At 39.4% G+C, this 23,425-nt stretch overlaps 1 protein-coding gene across 1 annotated transcript in view; it reads right to left on the minus strand.

The window, feature by feature from the left end:
- The window catches only part of SNTG2 (syntrophin gamma 2), a 587,738-nt gene that overhangs the window by 100,388 nt on the left and 463,925 nt on the right, over positions 1–23,425 (minus strand). Inside the window, exons 13-14 of the mRNA XM_040429903.1 lie at positions 17,158–17,229; positions 5,630–5,839 (exon numbers count right to left, since the gene is read on the minus strand). Coding sequence (XP_040285837.1) covers positions 5,630–5,839; positions 17,158–17,229 — 282 coding nt within the window. The remainder of the gene's footprint in view (positions 1–5,629; positions 5,840–17,157; positions 17,230–23,425) is intronic.

The raw sequence follows: 23,425 nt of genomic DNA on the forward strand, positions 1-23,425 counted from the left end.
TACTGCTTCTCTCTTGAGGCATCAGCTCTTCTTACTCGGCATTCTAGGTTATAATTGTGGCCATTCTATACAGGAGTCATTCAACCCCCCGGAACCATATTTTCACTGTATCTGTCTGTGGCCATTGTTTTGAGTCACCTAAACTGTGGTGCCCAGTACGTCACATCCCTAGCCAGGGACTTAGTCTTAGTTGGATAAAAATATACTAACAAACAAAAAGGCAAATAATCCAGAACATATCTTCCAGATGGGAAAGATGTTTAGCCCTATCCTTAACCACTTCCCATCTGGGCCATTTACCCCCTTCCTGACCAGGCCTAATTTTGCAAATCTGACATATCTCACTTTATGTGGTAATAACTTTGGAACGCCTTTACTTATCCAAGTCATTCGGAGATTGTTTTCTCGTGACACATTGTACTTCATGATAGTCATAAATTTGAGTCAATATACAGTACAGACCAAAAGTTTGGACACACCTTCTCATTCAAAGAGTTTTCTTTATTTTCATGACTATGAAGGCATCAAAACTATGAATTAACACATGTGGAATTATATACATAACAAACAAGTGTGAAACAACTGAAAATATGTCATATTCTAGGTTCTTCAAAGTAGCCACCTTTTGCTTTGATTACTGCTTTGCACACTCTTGGGATTCTCTTGAAGAGCTTCAAGAGGTAGTCCCCTGAAATGGTCTTCCAACAGTCTTGAAGGAGTTCCCAGAGATGCTTAGCACTTGTTGGCCCTTTTGCCTTCACTCTGCGGTCCAGCTCACCCCAAACCATCTCGATTGGGTTCAGGTCCGGTGACTGTGGAGGCCAGGTCATCTGGCGCAGCACCCCATCACTCTCCTTCATGGTCAAATAGCCCTTACTTTCAAAGTTTTCCCAATTTTTCTGCTGACTGACCTTCATTTCTTAAAGTAATGATGGCCACTCGTTTTTCTTTACTTAGCTGCTTTTTTCTTGCTATAATACAAATTCTAACAGTCTATTCAGTAGGACTATCAGCTGTGTATCCACCTGACTTCTCCTCAACGCAACTGATGGTCCCAACACCATTTATAAGGCAAGAAATCCCACTTATTAAACCTGACAGGGCACACCTGTGAAGTTAAAACCATTTCAGGGGACTACCTCTTGAAGCTCATCAAGAGAATGCCAAGAGTGTGCAAAGCAGTAATCAAAGCAAAAGGTGGCTACTTTGAAGAACCTAGAATATGACATATTTTCAGTTGTTTCACACTTGTTTGTTATGTATATAATTCTACATGTGTTAATTCATAGTTTTGATGCCTTCAGTGTGAATCTACAATTTTCATAGTCATGAAAATAAAGAAAACTCTTTGAATGAGGTGTGTCCAAACTTTTGGTCTGTACTGTATTTCACCTTTATTAATGAAAAAATTCCAAAATTTACCAAAAATTTTGAAAAATTTGCAATTTTCGAAATTTCAATTACTCTGTTTTTAAAACAGAAAGTGATACCTCATAAAATATTTATTACTTAACATTCCCCATATGTCTACTTTATGTTGGCATCATTTTGGAAATGTCATTTTATTTTTTTAGGACGTTATAAGGTTAGAAGCAATTCTTCAAATTTTTAAGAAAATTACCAAAACCCACTTTTTAAGGACCAGTTCAGGTATGAAGTCACTTTGTGGGGCCTACATAGTGGATACCTCCATAAATGACCCCATTGTAGAAACTACACCCCTCAAGTTACTCAAAACCGATTTTACAAACTTTGTTAACCCTTTAGGCATTCCACAAGAATTAAAGGAAAATGGAGATCAAATTTTTAAATTTCACTTTTTTGGCAGATTTTCCATTTTAATCGAATTTTTTCTTTAACACATCGATGGTTAACAGCCAAACAAAACTCAATATTTATTACCCAGATTCTGCGGTGTACAGAAACACCCCACATGTGGTCATAAACTGCTGTATGGGCACACGGCAGGGCGCAGAAGAAAAGGAACTCCACATGGTTTTTAGATGCCATGTCCCATTTGAAGCCGCTCTGATGCACCCTTACAGTAAAAAATCCCAAGAAGTGATCCTATTTTGGAAACTAGGGGATAAGGTGCCAGTTTTATTGGTGCTATTTTTGGGTACATATGATTTTTTGATCATTCATTATAACACTTTATGGAGCAAGGTGACCAAAAAATTAGTTGTTTTAGCCCAGTTTTTATTTATTTATTTTTACAGCGTTCACCTGAGGGGTTCGGTCAAGTGACATTTTTATAGAGCAGATTGTTACAGACATGGCGATACCTAATATGTATACTTTTTCTTATTTATTTAAGTTTTACACAATAATAGCATTTTTGAAACAAAAAAATTATGTTTTAATGTGTCCATGTTCTGAGAGCTATAGTTTTTTATATTTTTAAGAGATTTTCTTATGTAGGGGCTCATTTTTTGCAGGATGAGCTGACGGTTTTATTGGTGCCATTTTGTAGGACATACATCTTTTTGATCACTTGGTGTTGCACTTTTTGTGATGTAAGGTGACAAAAATTGCTTGTTTTGACACCGTTTTTTTTTTTTTTTTACGGTGTTCACCCGAGGGATTAGGTCATGTGATATTTTTATAGAGCTGGTTGTTACGGACGCGGCAATATCTAATATGTATACTTTTTTAATTTATTTCACTTTAACACAATAATAGCATTTTTGAAACCCAAAAAAATATGTTTTAATGTTTCCATGTTCTGAGAGCTATAGTTTTTGAGAGATTTTCTTATGTAGGAGATCATTTTTTACGGGATGAGGTGACGGTTTTATTGGTACCATTTTGTGGGACATATGCCTTTTTGATCACTTGGTATTGCACTTTTTGTAAAGTAAGGTGACAAAAATAGCTTTTTTTAACTGTTATTTATTAATTTTTTTATGGTGTTTATCGGAATGGGTCCATTATGTGATATATTTATAGAGCCGACCGTCACGGACGCGGCATTACCAAATATGTCTATTTTATTTTATTTTTTCTATTTTTAAAAAATAATAATTATTCCTTACTTGGGGAATTTTTTTTTACATGTGAAACTTAATTTTTTTTTTTAACACTTTATTTTTTTACTTTTTTTTTACACTTTTCGCCCCCCATAAGGTCATACAAGACCTCTGGGGGACATTTACTTCACTGTTTTTTTTTTTTCACTGTTGATTTCTCCTGTAACTGGGGCTGACATAGTAGCCCCAGTTACAGGAGAAATACACCCCCCCCCCCCCCCCCCAGAGAGGCTGTACAGCACTATACAGCCTCAGTGCAGGGCTGATCGAGGTCTGTGAAAGACCTCACACAGCTCCTGCACTCTCCGGTCCCGGCGGTCACATGACCGCCGGTCCGGAACAGGAAACGCATAGCGGTGAGCGCTGTGAATGCAGCGATCCAGAAGGCAGGGACACCTGGGCACTGTCCCTGCCTTCTCTCTGGGTTGCCCTGCTGTCACTGACAGTGGGCAACCCGATCAGCAGCTGCACGATTAGCGTGCAGCAGCAGTTTCTGAATGAACGTTCTGGAACGTCCATTCAGAAATAGAGAACCACCTCCCGGATGTTTATAGTCAACGTGCGGACGGGAGGTGGTTAAATTCTATTCTAAAAAGTTAGTTATTTTCTTGGAATGAACTCATAATACAATAATGCAAATATAAAATAGTTCTCATAACTTGTCAGATACTTGGTTTGGAGTTCAGAGTTTGAATGTGAATAGGTTAAATCTACTCTAAGGATAGTTGCTTTGTAATCTAATAGTTATGTAATAAAGTAAATGACCAAATAGGCAATAAACATTTAGATTAAAAACTTTAACATTCACTGACTTAAACAGTCACTGTACATTCACAAATCAATAGTATGGGTGATTATAAGAAACTTTCTCATATATCTTATCAGGGAAATATGCTCTTTTCTCCATCTAGCAGCTCACTCCTCTTCACTCCTTGACTTTCCATAGGCTTGCAAGAGCAACATGTCCGTGTGTCTCTCTGCACTTCCTTCCCCCTGCTCTCTACATAGACTTGTATGGGCAGCATGTCCATGTCTGTGTCTCACTGTATTTCCTCCCTCCTCCTCCCCATCCCCTCTCCAAAGACTTCTATGGGAAGCATACAATTAATCCTTCAGTGAGATGGCAGTCCATCTCATCTCTTAAAACATGAGTTAGCAGAGGATATTGATTTTGGAAGAGGGAGAAAGAGGATTTGTTCCCTTATAACATATATTAAAACGTTTCTTATAGTTAGCTGTACTATTGATTTGTGCAAACTTTTGGTGGAAACTTTTTTTTAAAAATAATTTTCCTTGGTGGAAGGGCCTGTATCAGATACTACGCCAATTACAATTTGACAATGGCATTAGTAGACTCCCATAAAGCCATGAATCTAGTTAATTTTAGAAACGCATCAATATTGTTTGGGAGAACAAGATACAAATGCAGTTTCCATGCAGTATGCTCAACTACCACACATTCGGAGCCTGAAATGATTGCATCATCCCTCAAAATGTCTTTTCAGTGTAGTCAACCATATCAGAATTACAATGTGCATCCCTGCTGACAAGTAAAAGTAATGCTGAGGTTTTATTTTCTAGTGATTTTAAGTTTTTCTGCAGGTGATAGACAAAAACAAATTACAATTTAACTTGCTGTACTGTACCTTGTATTAAGCCTTATACACATGCCCTATTACAGTATATCTATGCATTAGTACAGAATTGCATGACTGGCTAAACCAGTTTCCTGGCGTAGATCCTAATAAACAAATGTGCCATGTCCATTATGGTCACCAGTGCACCACTCTTTTGGGGATTTAAACCATCAAAAAGTTAGCAAATTTTGCACAAGAATGGCATACGACAAACTTTGAGCTAGTTTCCTGATGTATAGTGGTTGATAAATTCCCCCTTGGTCTATATTAAGTGGGAACCACTGGAGTCATGTTCCTCATGACTTGGCCCTCTAATTTGTACATACTGGTCTACACCGCCTATATTACTACATTGTAAAGATGCCATACTGTGTCTTGGACTAAAAACTTTTCAGATATCCTCTTAAAGTCCATCTAGCAATCCTTTTGGGAGAATGCCCAATATTGGGACTCATTTTTATCATACATACTAGAGATTCAACCGAAATTTTTCAAAAATAAAAATCAGATTAGTTAGAAAAGACATTCCTGAGTTCAGGAGAATTTTACCGAGGAGATGTGAAAGAGAGAGAAAGAGAGACGGACAAATTGGACCCGACACAAATATTCTTAAATTCACTGATCTGAAATGCATACTGTATTACCACTCTATAGAACTTAGCATGACAAAATAACATCAAGATTTATTTTCTTAGAAATTTCTTATTGAAAGGAAAGTGAAGGCAAGCCCTTTTATAATCTCTCAACCTCTGTTGAAGAAAGAAATCTTTGATTCGGACCAATATTTTTAGATTAGAATCAATTATGTTTCATAATAACTGACTTTTAAGCATGTTCATGTATTTATAATGGGGTAACCAAACAAGCAAACAATATGAACATTACACTAAGCTCAAAAATATTTTTATGGGGGAGATTTTGTAAAAATTTTCAGAAAGCACACATTGAAAAAGTATTACTTACCCCTACTCTTTGTACTTCCATAAAGATTGCTTTTTGAAAGGACCTCTCCCATACTGGTAAATCACTTCCCAACTCCGTGCTGAAGTAATGGCTCTTGCCATGTCCAACCAAAACATTAAAACAATATGGTCTCTGATCTTCAAAATCTTTACTTTGATTGGTATTTAAATATAGATTTTCTTGAATCCAGATTTCATCAGCAGGCCAAACCTAACAGTGAAATTTTAGATACAGACCACATGAGAACACATTAATGATAGCATTATAGTAGCCAGTTACAGTGCAAACTGTATATTTATTAAAGTATTAACTTTTTCTACAGGCTATTATGTATTATGTTTAACTATTTAACATTATGGGACTTGGTAATTTTTTTAAAAGGTCATAGAGACCTGACCCCCCTTCCCAATAATCACATTAAAAGTGGAAGAACCTTCACTAAAATATCACTTTTTTACTGTAGATATTGACTTTATATTTTATATTGTGGAAAAGAAATGTCAATGACAAAAGTGATACAATTGACAGAGATACAATAATATAATAAAGTAGACGAGATCATCTCTTATTTTAAACACAATGTGGTTACAAGGTTGCAGTATGTTAGAGATGTGAACCGAACATCTCATCAGGTCATTGACGAAATCAAATACAGGTATTTGATATTGCATCCCCCATGAAAGATTAAGAAGATCTACAGTGCTCTTGAGACATTGCTGTTTTTTCTCACTAAGATCTTTTTGCGATTTTAACACTATTAAAAAGGACCTCCCAACTTCCAGAACATAGACCAACCTACGTAAGAAAAGCTTCGGTCCTAAGTGAACAAGAGTCAAGGTCAGAGTGCAGTGCTAGCTAAGCGTGGGAAAAATAAGTAGCGAGGATGCTAAATCGTTAGAGTTCGAGTTAAACAAAGTGCACTTTAATATATCTCTCACAAATATATATTGCATACCATATTACTCAAGAGTGTCTTCGATAATATATGAGAAGTTAACCAGCGAAAGGAATCTATTAATTAAGAAATATAGGGCGCCATTTGTATTTTAAGAGTAGTGGGACGCCGCTAACTTGTGCGAACTTTTCTCAATTATACGAAATTATTTATCCATACAAATAGTCTTGAATGTTGAAGATAGCCTATAAGAACTTTCGAAAGGATTCCAATACTTAGAATATTCGTATGTACCAAGATATAAGTTTCTGATGCAACTAACCTATGGTCCCCAATGACCTTATGTTGATTTACTTTGCCAAGGAGCAATCAATTTTACTCTATATCTATCGATTTATTGACTTTATTGATTTTATGGGAGTATCATATGCTGCTAATGATTTTTGCACTTCAGAGACCCTCCTCTGAGGTGTACAGGACTGCTGCTATCTATTGTACCTATTTTATTGGTTTTTTATGTCATTTGTTGTGTGAAGGAACATGATAAAATAAATAACTAAAAACAAGTAATAACTGGTGTTGAGACTGAGACATATACAGGGATACAGGCCAATTGTCGTATGTTATTTCTCCTTTGCTGGTTAATATAGGTTTCTATATTACTTCCATGCTCCCCTAGTTTTCTCAAATGATGGAAAGTTATTCATCTTACAGTGTGCAATTTGCTCCAAGCGATATACCTGGTCACTTATTTAACTAATTTGAAATTGATGGTGGATTGATTGACTTCCAGTTTGCTGCTATCATTACTCTTGCCACTGCTAACAGATGTTGTTAAAGACGACAGACCGATTGTGGGCCAAGAGAGGGGTCAAGTAATCCCAGCAAGCACAGTTTTGGCAATAATGGAAACTCCTTATTGTGGATTCTAGACAGAGTGTCACATACAGGTACCCAAAAAGGTTTAATAATTGGGCACTCCCACCAGATGTGCAAGAAGGTGCCCTTTTCTTTTAGGCATCTCCAGCACGTTGGTGAGCATGAGGAAAATATGTTGTGCAATCTCACAGGGGTGTAGTACCATCGAATTAACATTTTGTAGTAGTTGTCTTGAAGACGTATACATCTAGAAACTTTAGATGTTTGTGCCAGCAATGTTTTAATTTCTTCACGTGTGAATGTGTGTTCTAGATCTTTTTCCCAACTTCTAATAAAGGCAGGTCTACCAAACCCACTTTCTAAGAAAAGCGATGAATATATTTTAGATATCTTTTTGCGTGGTTCTTTGTTTCCTTGAACCATCTGTTCAAAACAGGTGGCACCATCATCATTAGAGATGTGAGTATATTTGAGTAGTTGTACAAGGTGAGCCCTTTGGAAATGAAGTAATATCTGTCATGTGGGAACATTCCATATTGATATCAGGACTGTTGTGTACCTTAAATATGATATCCCGTATAGGGATTGAGTTAGCTTTAATAATTTCATTTAGTGCTGCTCTGAAATCTGGTGAAGAGTCCCACATAACATCTCTGACTTGTAACAAAGGTGAAACATGTTTTGACAGTGAAATATCTGCCATACAGGAGTACCACGTCTTGAGTGTATTTCTTGTCATGGGGTTGGATATATTTTTCAAGATATCGGACCTGTGTTTCTTGATCAATATCAGTGAGCGTAATGGTATATTCGTCATAGATTGTTCTTTTGATATATCTAGTCTCCCCTTAGGGTTACAAAGCCACTCTAATACTTTCAGGCCTTGAATAGATCTATAATAAAGGAGAAAGTCTGGGACACCCATACCCCCTTCACTGGGAGGTTTAATTAGTTGTCCATGTGATATTCTAGGTCTGGCACCACTCCACAGAAAACGAGCAAGCGTCTTTTTCAATTGTGTGAAAAAGGATCTAGGCAAGGGACTTGGGAGAACTTGTAAGTAGTATAGTATTTTCGGGAGTATTATTGTTTTGATCAATGATCTACGGCCAAAGCATGAGGTAAATGGTATATCCCACGTTCTGATAAGATTATTTATGGTTAGTGGTAGGTTTTTATAATTTTCTGAGTATAGTAATGATGGGTGGGGCGTAATTTTAATACCTAAGAATGTTATGCTGCGTGTTGACCATGTGAAAGGTGAGCAGCTTTCTAGTAATTTCTGTATGTGAGGGTCAAGGGTGACATTTAGTGCTTGAGACTTATTAAGATTTACCTTAAAATTGGAAAATGTGCCAAAACTGTCTAGTATAGCATGTATTGCAGGGAATGCCTCCATTGGGTTAGTAACTATAAGGAGAAGATCATCTGTAATGGAAGCCTGGGTGTGGGTATCATTCTTAATTTTAATCCCCTGTATCCTCTGGTCCTGTCTGACATCTTGAAGAAGCGATTCTATAGAAAGAACAAAAAGGAGCGGAGACAACGGGCATCCTAGTCTAGTGCCGTTGCTAATTTTAAAAGTTGGTGATAGTGTGTTATTAACTAATACTCTGGCACTGGGATTGCTATACAGGGAGTGCAGAATTATTAGGCAAGTTGTATTTTTGAGGATTAATTTTACAAACCGGATTCCAAAAAAGTTGGGACACTATACAATTCGTGAATAAAAACTGAATGCAATGATGTGGAGGTGCCAACTTCTAATATTTTATTCAGAATAGAACATAAATCACGGAACAAAAGTTTAAACTGAGAAAATGTACCATTTTAAGGGAAAAATATGTTGAATCAGAATTTCATGGTGTCAACAAATCCCCAAAAAGTTGGGACAAGGCCATTTTCACCACTGTGTGGCATCTCCCCTTCTTCTTACAACACTCAACAGACATCTGGGGACCGAGGAGACCAGTTTCTCAAGTTTAGAAATAGGAATGCTCTCCCATTCTTGCCTAATACAGGCCTCTAACTGTTCAATCGTCTTGGGCCTTCTTTGTTGCACCTTCCTCTTTATGATGTGCCAAATGTTCTCTATAGGTGAAAGATCTGGACTGCAGACTGGCCATTTCAGTACCCGGATCCTTCTCCTACGCAGTCATGATGTTGTGATTGATGCAGAATGTGGTCTGGCATTATCTTGTTGAAAAATGCAGGGTCTTCCCTGAAAAAGATGACGTCTGGATGGGAGCATATGTTGTTCTAGAACCTGAATATATTTTTCTGCATTGATGGTGCCTTTCCAGACATGCAAGCTGCCCATGCCACACGCACTCATGCAACCCCATACCATCAGAGATGCAGGCTTCTGAACTGAGCGTTGATAACAACTTGGGTTGTCCCCGTCCTCTTTGGTCCGGATGACATGGCGTCCCAGATTTCCAAAAAGAACTTTGAATCGTGACTCGTCTGACCACAGAACAGTCTTCCATTTTGCCACACTCCATTTTAAATGATCCCTGGCCCAGTGAAAACGCCTGAGCTTGTGGATCTTGCTTAGAAATGGCTTCTTCTTTGCACTGTAGAGTTTCAGCTGGCAACAGCGGATGGCACGGTGGATTGTGTTCACTGACAATGGTTTCTGGAAGTATTCCTGAGCCCATTCTGTGATTTCCTTTACAGTAGCATTCCTGTTTGTGGTGCAGTGTCGTTTAAGGGCCCGGAGATCACGGGCATCCAGTATGGTTTTACGGCCTTGACCCTTACACACAGAGATTGTTCCAGATTCTCAGAATCTTCAGATGATGGTATGCACAGTTGATGATGATAGATGCAAAGTCTTTGCAATTTTTCGCTGGGTAACACCTTTCTGATATTGCTCCACTATCTTTCTGCGCAACATTGTGGGAATTGGTGATCCTCTACCCATCTTGGCTTCTGAGAGACACTGCCACTCTGAGAAGCTTTTTTTATACACAATCATGTTGCCAATTGACCTAATTAGTGTTAATTGGTCTTCCAGCTCTTCGTTGTGCTCAAATTTACTTTTTCCAGCCTCTTATTGCTACTTGTCCCAACTTTTTTGGGATTTGTTGACACCGTGAAAATTGGAATCAACGTATTTTTCCTTTAAAATTATACATTTACTCGGATTAAACGTTTGATCTGTCACCTACGTTCTAATACAAATAAAATATTGACATTTGCCATCTCCACATCATTGCATTCAGTTTTTATTCACAATTTGTTTAGTGTCACAACTTTTTTGGAATCCGGTTTGTATTATTGAACAACAACCATGTTCTCAATGAACCCCAAAAACTCATTAATATCAAAGCTGAATATTTTTGGAAGTAGTTTTTAGTTTCTTTTTTGGTTTAGCTATTTTAGGGGGATATCTGTATGTGCAGGTGACTATTACTGTGCATAATTATTAGGCAACTTAACAAAAAACAAATATATACCCATTTCAATTATCTCTTTTTACCAGTGAAACCAATATAACATCTCAACATTCACAAATATACATTTCTGACATTCAAAAACAAAACAAAAACAAATCAGTGACCAATATAGCCACCTTTCTTTGCAAGGACACTCAAAAGCCTGCCATCCATGGATTCTGTCAGTGTTTTGATCTGTTCACCATCAACATTGCGTGCAGCAGCAACCACAGCCTCCCAGACACTGTTCAGAGAGGTGTACTGTTTTCCCTCCTTGTAAATCTCACATTTGATGATGGACCACAGGTTCTCAATGGGGTTCAGATCAGGTGAACAAGGAGGCCATGTCATTAGATTTTCTTCTTTTATACCCTTTCTTGCCAGCCACGCTGTGGAGTACTTGGACGCGTGTGATGGAGCATTGTCCTGCATGAAAATCATGTTTTTCTTGAAGGATGCAGACTTCTTCCTGTACCACTGCTTGAAGAAGGTGTCTTCCAGAAACTGGCAGTAGGACTGGGAGTTGAGCTTGACTCCATCCTCAACCCAAACCAGTACTCCACCTCCACCTTGCTGGCGTCTGAGTCGGACTGGAGCTCTCTGCCCTTTACCAATCCAGCCACTGGCCCATCCATCTGGCCCAAGACTCACTCTCATTTCATCAGTCCATAAAACCTTAGAAAAATCAGTCTTGAGATATTTCTTGGCCAAGTCTTGACGTTTCAGCCTGTATGTCTTGTTCAGTGGTGGTCGTCTTTCAGCCTTTCTTACCTTGGCCATGTCTCTGAGTATTGCACACCTTGTGCTTTTGGGCACTCCAGTGATGTTGCAGCTCTGAAATATGGCCAAACTGGTGGCAAGTGGCATCTTGGCAGCTGCACGCTTGACTTTTCTCAGTTCATGGGCAGTTATTTTGCGCCTTGGTTTTTCCACACGCTTCTTGCGACCCTGTTGACTATTTTGAATGAAACGATTGATTGTTCGATGATCACGCTTCAGAAGCTTTGCAATTTTAAGAGTGCTGCATCCCTCTGCAAGATATCTCACTATTTTTGACTTTTCTGAGCCTGTCAAGTCCTTCTTTTGACGCATTTTTCCTAATAATTATGCACACCTAATATAGGGTGTTGATGTCATTAGACCACACCCCTTCTCATTACAGAGATGCACATCACCTAATATGCTTAATTGGTAGTAGGCTTTTGAGCCTATACAACTTGGAGTAAGACAACATGCATAAAGAGGATGATGTGGTCAAAATACTCATTTGCCTAATAATTCTGCACGAAGTGTACATAGACATAACAGCATTAATAAAGCTGTCCGGTGTACAAAAATATTTTTAGGGCTTCTGGCATGCATACCCAGTCCACTCTATCAAAAGCCTTCTCAGCATCTGTGCCGAGAAGGACTAATGGTGTGGAGGTGGAGTGTGCATAGTGGATAATGTTAATCAATCTACTTGTGTTCATTCTCCCCTCTCTTCCCCCCACAAATCCCACCTGTTCCATATGAATCAGGTTGGGCAGGAGGGGTTGTAGGCGGAGGGCTAACATGTTAGCTAGAAGTTTCAGATCATTATTAAGTAATGATATTGGCCTATAGCTAGAGCATTGGGATGGATCTTTGCCCTCTTTAGGGATTATGGTTATCTGGGCTGAAAGCACATGTGGATGGAGATACTTCCTATTCCAAATTGAGTTGTACACCTGGAGTAATTTGAGCAATGAAATATTTTGGAATGAGTCGTAATATTTCATTGTCAGTCCATCTGGGCCCGGGCTTTTATGGAGTGGTGTGCATTTAAGGGCTTCTTTAAGTTCACCCAATGTAAAGGGGGTTGCTAGTTTCTGGGCTTGGTCTACTTTTAATTTTGGTAACTCAAGGGAGGATAACCATTTTCGTATTTGGGTTAATCTCACTTCTTCCTCATAAGGTGATGGTGATGAACTTATGTTGTAAATATGTGTATAATAGCTATCGGTTCTGTGTGATACAGAGTACGGGCAGTGGAGGACTGTATTTTGTGTATGTATGAGTGGACCTTCCTATTTTTTAGTTGAGAAAGCATAAATTTAGAGGCTTTATCTCCAGGTGCATAATACCGGAATTTAGCTGACTAATAAAGTTTAGCTGATTTCGTGTTGAGGATATTTTTCAGTTGGGATCTGTAGAGGTCTAAATCATATAGCATTTGCGGAGTAAGCAGTTTTTTATGTATAGATTCCAATGTATGGATTTGAGCTAGTAGTTTGAGAATTTCTGCTTCTCTACATTTTTTCAAGTGTGAGCTTAAGGAGATAAAATGGCCCCTCACTACTGCCTTATGTGCTTCCCATATTACACTTGGAGAGCTCTCCTCAGTGTCATTAAGAGTAAAGTACTCCTCTAAATATCCCACAATCCATTTAACTTTTTCCAGGTTATGCAAAAGTGTTTTATTAAGCCTCCAGATCATCTCTTTCTTGGGGATACCTTTTAGATTAAATTGTATATAGACTGGTGCATGATCTGAAAGAATAATAGATCCAATAGACACATCTGTACAATAAGGCAGTAGCGAGGAAGACACCAATATATAATCTAACCTTTGATATGAAGCGCGTGCCGGGAAATAATATGAAAAATCTTTCTCACTAGGATGAAGAGTGCGCCAACTGTCCACCAAACCTGTTTTGGCAATATTGTTTTGAATATCTCTTAGAGCAGATTTGGACAGTGATGATTGTTCAGCTCACAGCCCCAATAAGACCCCCAATGTTAATCGGACCTAAGATCAGCCCCCCATGTCAGCCATCATGCCCCCCATGTCAGCCATCATGTCCCCCATGTCAGCCATCATGCCCCCCATGTCAGCCATCATGCCCCCCATGTCAGCCATTAGCCCCCCATTGTCAGCCATCATGCCCCCATTGTCAGCCATCATGCCCCCATTGTCAGCCATCATGCCCGCATGTCAACCATTATGCCCGCATGTCAGCCATCATGCCCCTATGTCAGTCATCATGCCCCCCCCATGTCAGCCATCAGCGCAAAAAAACAACAAAAAACGTACCTCTCCTGCTTCTGTACGCCGCCGCTCCTCACCACCAGCGCTCTCTCTCTTCTTCCTGGTTCTCAGCTGTCAGCTATGAAGGCTGCGCACAGTGAGGTCACATGGTACGCAGCCCTGCACCTCCGGTACCAATGAAGCGCTTCCAAAATCGAAGCGCTTCATTAGTATTTGCCCCATAAGACTTTGGGGGGAAAAAAACGGTGTCTTATGGGGTAAGAAAATACGGTATGTTGGCGTAGGATGCCATCTAGAGGATCATATAGGGGGGAGCAGGCAGCTAGTGTTACATAGGCCATATATGAACAGTAGAAAGGGGAAGGGACCCCGAAAAGTGAAAGGATAGAGATCTTCCCAAGAGAGGGAAAGAAAGATAGAGTGAGAGGAAGAGACTAGGAGCTGCTAAGAGATGTATTTAAACCGTTAAGACGCTAGTAGGTCAAAAGGAGCCTATTTGTCTCACCGTGAGTGTAAACCTCAGGACTGTGTAGAGAAGTGAAATAAAAGTTTAGAGATTATCTCAGTCATTATCTAATGTGATTCTGCATGGGGTGAGTTTTCCTGATTTCCTCTTCTGTCTTTGCGGTCGACCCATTCCCGCCGGAGTCCAGGGGGTGATCCGTGGTAGGTGTTAGAAGCAGCGTTAACGCTTGAACCGGTTGTCCAATCGGCTATCTGGAGCTCCGCAATATCCAACTGTTCATATATTCTTTTAAGATCTGCGTATGCACGAATCACCATTTTCTTTTCAGAAGAGTTAACAAGCAGTCCAAAAGGATATAACCATCTGTATGTTATCTTACACTCCCGCAGGACATTCGGAAGCGGCTTCAATGCTCGTCTTTTCTTTAAGGTCAGCGGGGAGAGATCTTGATAAATTAAAATGGTGGTGCCTGCATAAGCAATATGTGGACCAGATCTTGCAGCTTTTAGGATTTCTTCCTTGGTTTGAAAGTTGGTCAACTTACATATAATGTCTCTCGGGGGCTCCAAGGGTCCCGGTGGGGGGCGCAATGCCCTGTGGACCCTTTTCAAAGTGAGGTCTGTAAGGCCATCATCTCCCAAAAGGTCTTTAAAGAAATCGATCAGGAGTGGCATAATGGCGTCCGCATGTATGGACTTTGGGAAACCTCTTAATCTCGGGTTATTCCTTCTTCCCCAATTATCCTGGTCCTCTAGCTGGTTATAGAGGTAATTTAGATGTGCCTGAGCGTGATCCATATTGTTAGAGACGGCTGTATCAAAGTCCACTATGGCCGTCTGCACGCCTTTCACCCCATCCACACGGTCTCCCAACTGCTTTAGATCTTGCTTAAAGTCCTTTCATTCTTAGACTAGTGGGTCTAGGGCCTCAGACAGTAACTGGCGCATAAATGCCCTGCAGACTATTAGGAGCTGCCACCTCGCTGCCCTCTTCGTCCTCTGAATATGAGGCTTCTTGCTGCTACACTGACTCAGCACTCGGCGCCATCTTGTCTGACATTATCAGTTGCTGTGCGCTGGTCTTCTTAACAAAATGGTCCAGATCCCCTTGTCCTGTCGCCTATGTCCTGATACCAGGGGTGTCCTTGGACTTGTCCTTAGTGAGTTTCCCCGTGTTGGCTCAGTTATAAGGGCTAATTTGTCTGCTCCCGATCGATCCTCAGCAGAGCTCACTCAGCAGCGTGCATGCGGCTCTAGTGCCAGGCTCCATCCCCATCTAGATTTTGCCTTTATGTCTTAAGTAAATATATTTGCCGCACAACTCTGGTACTGAAATTTATTTTAAACCTTAGTGACATAACTAATTTTAGCTCTCTGTGTTCCAGTGGTCATAACTTTTAAAATTTAGCTGTATGAGACCTTGATTTTTACTGGGCAAATTGTAGTTTGGGGTACATACTGTGTATTAAATAACTTTTATTATTTTTAGGTGGGAAGTTAAAAAAAAAAATTTACATTATTTTGTGGGATTTATTTTTTATGTCGTTCACTGTATGGTATAAGTAATATGATAACGGTATTCTGTGGGTTAATACGATTATGATGTTGCCAAATGTACCGTATATAGTTTTTATTATGTTAAGTGTTTTTTTCTAAAATAGTCTGTTCTTATGTTGTTGCATTCCAAGACCCAGAACCATTTTTTTTCTGTATTAGATTCCTCTCTAGTGATAATCATTATTACTAATACTGTATCTTGTAACGGGTATCGTTAGAGAAATGGTCTGCATATTGTCTGGTAGGGACAGGATATGGACAGGAGGAACAGCATAAAATTGACACTTTTTTGAGGTTTGTGTGTGGGGTACAAGTGTTTGGTGTAACTTATTTGACATCATGATCCGGATCCTGGTAAGCATCTGGGTCATGGCCTTAATAAATGGTATAATTTCACACAGAGGGGTGAGGGGATAAATAACATGCACATAAATCCATATTACTTCTCCTAGGGTCATGAGAGGGGATTTTTTTTTATCTCCTCCATGCAGCCTGTAAGCTCCCCCACTGCCACCCCCTTCTCCTTCTCTAGATTGGCTGAGCTTACAGCCAGCTGAAGTGGGAGGGCTCATTTAACCTTTTATATCTCAGGCTGTGTAGCAACTAGAGATGTATCCTGCTTGAAAGCAGGCAATATAAGCTTTTGAACAGGACCAGGATGGAAACATTAGCAGCTAGATGTAGGCTTTAGAAATCGAGTTGAGAATAAAAACTGCTGAAACTTGCTTTCAGCTGCTATCACTCCCGAACTGATTTCTAAAGGCTATATCTCCTGTTGTAGAGGAGCTAATACGTTCAAACAAGACCGGGCTCACATGTCTAGCTGCCTTTGCTCTGCTCGGATTAAACTGTTAGGCCCTTTTCTCAAATTTCTAGCACAGCTCAGGCAAAACTGTTAGGGAATTAAAAATAAATTGAAAGCAATACCTTACTAATTCAACTGAGCTGTAAGTTCCCAGTACAGTTTTTTGCCATCTCCATAGACATTGACAGAAGCAGCACCACAACACACACTTGACTACCACCATTCCAATGCCTTCTCACTATAGTCTTGAAGTTGGGAGCAATAGGGAACTCACCATTCTAGTGATCGCTTGGGGTCCAAGCGGTGGACCCACCAGCAAACAGACATTTATCACCTCTCCAGTGGTTAGGTGCTAAATGTTGATTGTGGAAAACCCCTTTAAATTAACAATGCATTTCATTTTGCTTCACAATTCAATGAATATATTTTTAAATTAACAGCTAACAATGCATTTAGATTATATGTAGGGACACCTACCTTGCTAACTTTAAACAGAACCTCACAGAGGTTATACATTTTCTCAGCTCGTGCCCAGTCAAGCGTACTAACCTACAATAAAAAGAAAGAAAAATTATGCTATAACATAATTGCTTTTGAAATGTATTTAATCTAACACTTACCGTACTTCCATCACTAAACTGATAAAAAAGAAGAATTTCCATGAGCAGTAAATGTAGTCGCCTATTTTGTTTTCCCCATTTATCACCAATAGGAATTACCGATATATACATTTTTTTATTTTTCCAGTAATCCAGAATATTTAATCATTTGGGTAATTGATCTCAGCTGAAAGGAACTAATAACTGAGCAATCTGATAAAAAGGTTTAAACTAGTGATTTATGCTTCAATGTACAGTATGTCAGATACTTCAAATGGATATGAAGGTCCTAACTTCAAATGATAGCCAAAACCCTACTGTAACATTCTGTGTGTCGGAGCCTGTATTGCTGAGCTCTCATGGATGTAATCTCTGTCTTGTAGCAGATGGAGATGCCTTTTGTTGATAGCAATAAACAGTGAAATTACCTTATAACAAAGCAGTAAATATAAATTTATGATCCAACAATATTAATTCCTGCATTTCCTCAAGTATGTGCATGGAATGAAATCGTAAGAACGAGAATCTTATACAGAGACTTTCTACAGTTACATATCCAGCTGGTCTATTATAATGGTAATTATCTCTGATCTTCAAATTATCTCTAAGGACAAGTCCCAAAATGTTAATATTGCCTGCATGAGTTCACAGAGCATTGTGAAAAACATCGAGCTGTATCTGATATAACTTCAAATGATCTTTCCATCATATCAAAGGGGTTAGTCACTTTCAAAAGAAATATATGAACTGACCTGCACCTGCACCACTGCTCTGAGAAGCGGCACAAGCCCAATGGCTCTGCTTCCGCTTCAGGAGCAGCGACTGTTCATGCACTTCTACCTGGAAGTGTAGCGGCAAATACACAGTGGCTTCCCTGGGAGCAAAGGTCCTGTGCTTTCACCGATACTTGGAGAAGCAGTGCAGGTGGAAGATTGTCAGGGCTGGGTGAGCATTCCAACCTTGTCAATAAAGATGAAGTGGGAAGTCCTTCACCAGAAGGGAGAACCCCTCACAGCTAAAGAATTAGGGTTGATGAGATCACTAGATTCGTATAACAGGGTGGGCCATTTATATGGATACACCTTAATAAAATGGGAATGGTTGGTGATATTAACTTCCTGTTTGTGGCACATTAGTATATGTGAGGGGGGAAACTTTTCAAGATGGGTGGTGACCATGGTGGCCATTTTGAAGTCGGCCATTTTGAATCCAACTTTTGTTTTTTCAACAGGAAGAGGGTCATGTGACACATCAAACTTATTGTGAATTTCACAAGAAAAACAATGGTATGCTTGGTTTTAACATAACTTTTTTTCTTTCATGAGTTATTTACAAGTTTCTGACCACTTATAAAATGTGTTCAATGTGCTGCCCATTGTGTTGGATTGTCAATGCAACCCTCTTCTCCCACTCTTCACACACTGATAGCAACACCGCAGGAGAAATGCTAGCACAGGCTTCCAGTATCCGTAGTTTCAGGTGCTGCACATCTCGTATCTTCACAGCATAGACAATTGCCTTCAGATGACCCCAAAGATAAAAGTCTAAGGGGTCAGATCGGGAGACCTTGGGGGCCATTCAACTGGCCCACGATGACCAATCCACTTTCCAGGAAATTGTTCATCTAGGAATGCTCGGACCTGACACCCATAATGTGGTGGTGCACCATCTTGCTGGAAAAACTCAGGGAACATGCCAGCTTCAGTGCATAAAGAGGGAAACACATATTCATGTAGCAATTTCGCATATCCAGTGGCCTTGAGGTTGCCATTGATGTCTTTGTACCCCATATACCACACCATACCATCAATTTTTTTGTTCCAACAGTCTTGGAGGGATCTATCCAATGTGTAAGTTGGATAGATGGATGGAGTTTGTAAGGGTGCCATTTGTGAGTAGCTAATATCCGCCGAAGGGATGTTCGACTAATGCCACTCTCCAGTGACATGCGGCGAGTGCTACGCTGTGGGCTCTTGCTGAATGAAGCTAGGACAGCCACTGATGTTTCTTCATTAGAGACAGATTTCATGCGTCCACATTTTGGCAAATCCAACACTAAACCAGTTTCACGAAACTTAGCAAGCAGTTTGATAACTGTAGCATGGGAGATGGGTGGTCTCGTAGGGTGTCTTGCATTGAAATCTGCTGCAATGACCCGGTTACTGCGTTCACCAGACATCAACACAATTTCTATCCGCTCCTCACGTGTTAACCTCAGCGACATGTCAATGGCTGTAAACAAAGAGAAACTTGAAATATTAAAGTTACGTTAAAACCAAGCACACCATTGTTTTTCTTGTGAAATTCCCAATAAGTTTGATGTGTCACATGACCCTCTTCCTATTGAAAAAACAAAAGTTGGATTAAAAATGGAGACTTCAAAATGGCCGCCATGGTCACCACCCATCTTGAAAAGTTTCCCCCCTCACATATAGTAATGTGCCACAAACAGGAAGTTAATATCACCAACCATTCCCATTTTAATAAGGTGTATCCATATAAATGGCCCACCCTGTAATCAATTTATCATCCCTAGTTGGAAGACCACTTGAAATTCCTCTGCAGCTACATGAAGACTCTTAGCGGACCTGCTATTTCTTATAGCCATTGGATACAGAAATAAAATCCTATTTATTTGCTTTAACTGTAGTGCAGTAGATTTTTGGGTGCAGAAACAATGGTGAATATCTTCACCAAACCCAAAGGCCTATAAACTAGAGATTTAGTAAAGAGAAAGCTTAATTATCATTTTATTTGCACCAGTTTTTGGCATAAACCTTGCCAAAAACTGTTGCAAATCATTGCATGCACCACTCGCAATAGTTGGAAAAGATTAACTGTATTTTTCAGTTTATAAAACACACCTGTTAATAAGACGCACTAGGTTTTAGAGGAGGAAAATAAGAAAAAAAATTCTCAGATCAGACCCCCACATCAGAGCCTCAGATCAAACTGCTATATCAAATATTCAGATCAGACCCCCAGGATATTACATCAGACCCCCAGGATATTACATCAGACCCCCATAACAGGACATCACATCAGACCCCCATATCAGGACATTACATCAGACCCCCATATCAGGACATTACATCAGACCAACATATCAGGACATCACATAAGACCCCCATATTAGGACATCATATGAGACCTTTTTATCAAACCCTCATCAGACCCCCATCATACCTTCATCAGACCTCATATCAGCCCTCCATGTCAGACCCCCATACTAGACTCCCATCAGACCTTAAAATAAAAAAAATCTTCTCTTATCTCTCCTGTGCTGCAACTCCTCTACGGGTCCGGCGGTCTCTGCAGAAATCATGCTCCCCTGTTTTCTCCTGCCCCAGAAAGGAAGACCAGGGAGGGTGAGCAGGGCGGGCGTTCAGGGGGGAGACGGGGGGAATTGGTCAACTTCCCAGGGCCTGTGTCCTCTGAGGGCCCCCTGCTTCAGCAACAGTTAAAAATTGAGCTCTATAGCACAGTGATTAATGTTCTTGCCTTGAATGTAGATGGCTGTGAAAAGTTTGATTTTATTGGAAAAAAAAAAAAGGAGCAAAACGTAAAATCTGACCCATATTAAGCCACGCCAACCTTTATAACTTGTGTAAACTTAGTATTTTTTGTTGGGAAAGGTGTCAACCCTAACAGCACTCCTGCTCAGGACCTCTATAGGCCAGCTCGCTACAGCAAGCCTAGCTTTAGTCAGTGCTGAAAACATCAGGATGCAAACCTACTAGTGCAGCCTCCTACTTCTTACTACACTGCTGCGCTAAGGTAGAAGCAAGAAAGGATTTGTTAGAAGGAGGTTTGTGACGTCACTGGTCACATGCTCTGTAACCCTTTCCTGATGTGGCAATTGTCTGTTTTTGCGTTTTAATTTTTTGCTCCCTGCCTTGCCAGAGCCATAACTTTTTTTTATTTTTCCGTTCACATAGCCATATGAGGGCCTTTTTTTTTGCAGGACAAGTTGAACTTTCTAATGCTACAATTTTTTTGTTACCATTTTTTGTTTTACATAGGAAGCGGGGAAAAATTCCAAATGGGGTGGAAATGGAAAAAAAAAAAACACAATTCCCCCACAGTTTCACGTGCTTTTTAGCTTTTTTGTTTTTTTTACAGCGTTCATTATGTGGTCAAACTGACTTGGGCTCTTCAATCTCCAGGTCATCACAAATCCAGAGATACCACAAATGTATAGTTTTTCTTGCATTTTAATACTGAAAAAATATATATAACTTTGGGAATATTTTTTTTTTTTCATTACTATACTCTTACTCCCATCATTTTTTATGGTTATGTCTACTGATATGTGTGGGGGCTCATTTTTTGAAAGTCAATATGTCGTTTTTCGTGTGTATGACTTTTTGATAACTTTTTATTCCATTTTCTTGGGAGATAAAGTGATGAAAAAACAGCAAATCGTCCATTTTTATTTTTTTCTGTTACGCCATTTATCATATGGGCTAACTTTTTATATTTTAATAGTACGAGCATTTTCCATGATGTTATTTTTTTGTTTATTCATTTTTATTTTGGGGAAAGGGGGGTGATTTTAATTTTTTTTATTTTTTATTTTTTACAAAACTTTTTATTTTATTTTTACTTTTTCTTAGGTCCCCAAGTGGACCACAACTTGCAATCATCATAATGCAACTTACACAGAATACTGGAAATTGCTCCATTATTCTGTATAGAAATCACTATATCACAGTTTAGTGCTGCCACCTAGTGGCCTGAACTGCCACTCCCAAGGCTCGGGTCAACCCAGAAACTCCTGTCACACGTATGATAACCAACTACAATACTCAATGGTACAATATGAGAGAAATCTTTAAAAGATTTTGGCCCATCCTTAAATCGGATGTGGACTTGGGGAAAATAATTACTTCTACTCCCCAATTTGTGGCCGAACGCAGCAGGAATCTCAGGGATATTCTGGTGAGGAGCCATTATATACCATCTAAATCTGGATTCATCTTTGAATCCAAAGGACCCAAATGGGGTTGCGTACCATGTGGTCATTGTACCACATGTAGAGCAATCACTAAGACTAAGACCTTTGAAGACTCCTCAGGTAAAATGAGCTACAATATTGTTAATTTCATCAATTGTAGTGTCACAGGGATTATATATCACGCCACATGTCCATGTGGCCTGATATATATTGGTATGACGACTCGTGAATTTCGGGTTCGCATACAGGAACACCAGAAAGATATTCGGGCAGCTGCCAAAATTGCGGATGGAGAAAGTGATAAACTTGTAAAATTAAAACCTATTGCAAAGCATTTCCGTCAGAAACACAATAACTGTTGGCAGGACTTAAAATTCAGGGGGATAGATAGGGTCTCCCTTGGTGCGCGTGGCGGTGATTTGTTTAAACGGTTGGAGCAGGTTGAAAGCAAGTGGATTGTGAAATTGAACACTCAGGTGCCATTTGGCCTGAATGATAAAATTCCATTTGCCTCGTTTTTGTAGGGTGCAGCATCATCCCTGATATGTGGTGTTTTAGATAGTTAGGATGTCTATGTTTTTAGGTTATCTCTAGCCGGGTTTCTATGGTGTGATGTATGAACTATGTCCACTAATTTGATCTTTTTTGTCTACATATGTAGGATATATATATACTGTGGTCGCTTAATCGGACAATCATTTTCTCCATAAGAATATAATCATATATAGGGCCTACAACCCACTGGATCGTGTGGTGAACTGCGATCAATGAGTCATGCATATACATCATGTCATGAAGTGCATTTAAATACATGTCTTTTTTTCATCTTTATAACACATGTATTGTTCGTTCATGCCGGTGCTGCTGTACCCTGATTAGGCATGCATGACAATATATTTATTTTTATTATATGTATTTGTGCACAACATAATTATTAGTATTATGATCATGTTTATTTGTATTTTTGTACGATGTCATTTATTTATATAATCAAGTCAAACTGTATTTTTGTGGAATGGCAATCATGTCCTTTGGAATGATAATCATGCAGATATTAATCTGTATATTTATCTATATAATAATGAATTGTTTCACAACATATGTGTATTTTATATATATATATAAGCTGTTTATAGCACTATCACTGGTGACACTAATCACTGTTGTTGTGGGTTTTTTACACTTTTAA

The sequence above is a fragment of the Bufo bufo genome, chromosome 4, assembly GCF_905171765.1.
Source record: "Bufo bufo chromosome 4, aBufBuf1.1, whole genome shotgun sequence".
In the NCBI taxonomy this organism is placed as follows: Eukaryota; Metazoa; Chordata; class Amphibia; order Anura; family Bufonidae; genus Bufo; species Bufo bufo.